Raw genomic sequence first — 2,963 nt, forward strand, 5'->3', positions numbered from 1 at the left:
AATAATCTTAAAAGAAAAAAAAAAACACTTTCTCCAATGGTGGTTATCATAACCTGCTTAATAAAAAGTTCATTTTCTACGTCAATTATGGTTGTAATATATATAGAAAGTTCCATTTTCTATGACGCTTGGGCACACACCCATCATAAAAGGTTAGCTTTAATTACGAATATATTTTTTATGTGGTTATCTTATAGCTGACATGAAAAATAAATTTTTTATGACAAGTCCAAAGAATGTAGACTTTCAAAACTGATATAGAAAATGAAAATTTTTTGTCAATAATATACATGTTAACTCTTCGTAGCCAACACTAGTGTTATAATTGTAGAGGACTTTTATCTATTGAGTACAATATTTATATAAGAAAAACTATTGAAGGTTGCCATAATTATAACACGGTTCTATTATTATTTTTTTTTTTCCAAAATGAATAGCCACCCACACTATTGTTACTGAAACAGTGGTAATCTTAACCTTTGATACTATCAAGAGATTGCTTCATGCTATTAGATTTGTATATACATTCGGATTCGGAGACGAAACTAACACATTAATTTCAAACAAAAATGTAAAGGTGGCACGGTCCATGCAGCCTTTTTCATCCTCTCTTATTTTCTGTTTAACAAGGGAACACTGGTTGGTGTCGGTAAAGAAGGTCTCTTTACAAACCTCCCTTTCATTCTGGGTCTTTTCTCCGCATTCTTCTTTCGAACCTCATACCTTATTTTTTTCGAGAACAACCTCTTACGTCGCTTTTCTCTATATCTTAATACTCTTGCTTCTCTTCCCTCCTCTGCCATTGTTGAATGACACCCAGATAATTCACTTAGTTCCCCACAAGGATGGTAAAACTCGACTCCACATGTTCCCTGTTAATAGATTAGTATTAATAATACACTATTACTATAAAAACTTTCAAACATCATCAAATCACCTATTGTTATAAGATGCTTGACTTCTGAAAAATTATATTAAAAGTACAATTAGAGCAATCGTTAGAAAACTAACTGCATAAGAAAAATCGGAATGAAACTGTATTAAAATGTTGAAAATATAATTTAAGTAATTGTATGTTATCCAAGTTCATCATGGAAGAAAATGAATAAATAAAAATTAAACCAATGTAAGAAAAAACAATCATAAAGGGTAATTAAAGCCAAGTGATTGTAGTCATACCATGCAATGAGACGAAAACTGCTGAGTGCCCAAGTCTGGTTTATGAGCAGTAGTCCATGGGGATTTTTGGCTCTTCCAAGCACTGATTACAGCCTCATAATCTAACTGCAACAATAGAATCTTCTTCTTCAGCTGATCATTTTCTTTAAGTACTTGCTGGTTCTTATCCAACTCAACAACCTTTTCTTTCACGTCTTCACATGTCAACGAAAAATTCAACTCCTTGCCACAATGAAATCCCAATTCAAGCGCCTCGTCCTCCACCTTCACATTCTCACCGTCCACACAACACTCCCAAGAAGCATGCTCCTCCACCTCCTTGGTACCCACCAGCTCCAACTCTTCCATTCCCACAAACTCACTCTCTAGCCCCTTCCCCAACAAACTCTCAACATCGGCACTAAACTCCGCAATCTCAATCGCGCTTTCACATCCTAACAAATCAACTTTCCTCTCATCGGTCACGGATACCCCTTGTTCCGATGAAGGAGTTGCGGGCACTCTATAAAGAAGCTGATCCATGCTCTCTTCACGGGAATTCGTATTCGTGTCTTGGGGACACACTTCCGGTACCACATTGAAGGCGCTCTTGAGACTCTTCTTAGTGTGCTTCCCGTGACGTGGTGTTCGGGGTTTCTTGGCGAACCCTTTGTGCCACGATGGAGCACCAATGTTACTCTTTGCAGCAGATAAGGTATTGCTGGAGTTAATGTGGGAAATGATTTTCAGGCGAACGCGGTGGTGCCTACGCGCTAATGGGTTCGCTGAGTGAACGGAAGAGTCACAAGCTTGGCAGAGGAACGCGTCGTCCGCGGCACAGTACCAACGCGCTCGATTTCTTATGCAGCAATCGCAGGCTCTTGCCGTTTTTGCGCCAACGGCGTTTCCCTTGTTCTTATTGGAAGACATAATTGCTTACAGGAACAAAATTGTGAGAGGGAGATCGGAGCCTACGACGACTGAGAATCGAATCAGGTGACCAGTGATGTTGGGTGGGTTTCCGAACAAAACAACATTGGGTTTGATTGGATTATCGGAATTTCTGGGAAGTTTCTGAATGCTGCTTAGGTGGGGAAAGGTTGTTCCAGAAAATATGAAGAGAGAGTGGAACACAATTATAATGTAATAATCATGATGATAGATGAATGATGCTGTGAGGGGGAACGGGTGCGTGTGTGTGAGTCAGCTTGTCCTACAAGCAGCACTTTTCCTGCAGGAGTTGGACCCTCTTTTTTGTTATTTTCTTTCTTATTTTTCTTGATAACACTGGAGGATCTAAATTAGTAAATGTACATTTTTTTTAGTTGTTGCTTGCTATGGTTAATAATATAAAGCAAAACTCTTACCCAGAGTGTTATAGAAATTGTTGGTAATATTTTTTTAATTAGATTAAAATTTTATATTTTAATAATTTTCTTAATAAATAATTTCACTAAACACATCTTATCTTAATTTACCATATACAAAAGCATAATTCTCCGATATAATTTGGACTACAGTGTGATTTATAATCAATTTTTTTTCTATAAAAATAAAAAATAATCTTATCTTAAAAGTAAAGTTATTTATGCCAAGTTGTTTAATTTAATATACTAGTTGAGTTATTTATGTATATATGAGTTTTAAAAGTAATGGATAACAATATATTTTCATTTTAATTTGTGATCTCATGTATAACTTTTATTTAAATATTTTTTTTTAAATAATAAAAATATTTGAATTCAAGCATACTATTATTACTATCACTTGTGTTTACGTAAATTATATAATTACTAATTAATAGA

The 2,963-nt window shown here is 35.4% G+C and overlaps 1 protein-coding gene across 1 annotated transcript; it reads right to left on the reverse strand.

Moving 5' to 3' along the window:
- Positions 1-456: 456 nt before the first annotated feature.
- Positions 457-2,360, reverse strand: LOC114173052 (zinc finger protein CONSTANS-LIKE 16-like). Its single transcript, XM_028057250.1, has 2 exons — positions 1,180-2,360; positions 457-872 (listed from the first exon to the last, which is right to left on the reverse strand). Exons 1-2 carry the CDS (start codon positions 2,086-2,088, stop codon positions 612-614), a joined length of 1,170 nt encoding a protein of 389 aa, XP_027913051.1. The 5' UTR covers positions 2,089-2,360; the 3' UTR covers positions 457-611.
- Positions 2,361-2,963: the final 603 nt, after the last annotated feature.

Source organism: Vigna unguiculata, chromosome 2 (genome assembly GCF_004118075.2).
Source record: "Vigna unguiculata cultivar IT97K-499-35 chromosome 2, ASM411807v1, whole genome shotgun sequence".
NCBI classification, from domain to species: Eukaryota; Viridiplantae; Streptophyta; class Magnoliopsida; order Fabales; family Fabaceae; genus Vigna; species Vigna unguiculata.

What these genes read in the sequence shown, in the direction of transcription:
- LOC114173052 (XM_028057250.1), bottom strand. Translation starts at nt 2,088, where the DNA reads ATGTCTTCCAATAAGAACAAGGGAAACGCCGTTGGCGCAAAAACGGCA. An exon ending in AGTTTTCGTCTCATTGCATG is followed by an intron (nt 873 to 1,179) that starts GTATGACTACAA and finishes ATCTATTAACAG; the next exon opens with GGAACATGTGGAGTCGAGTT.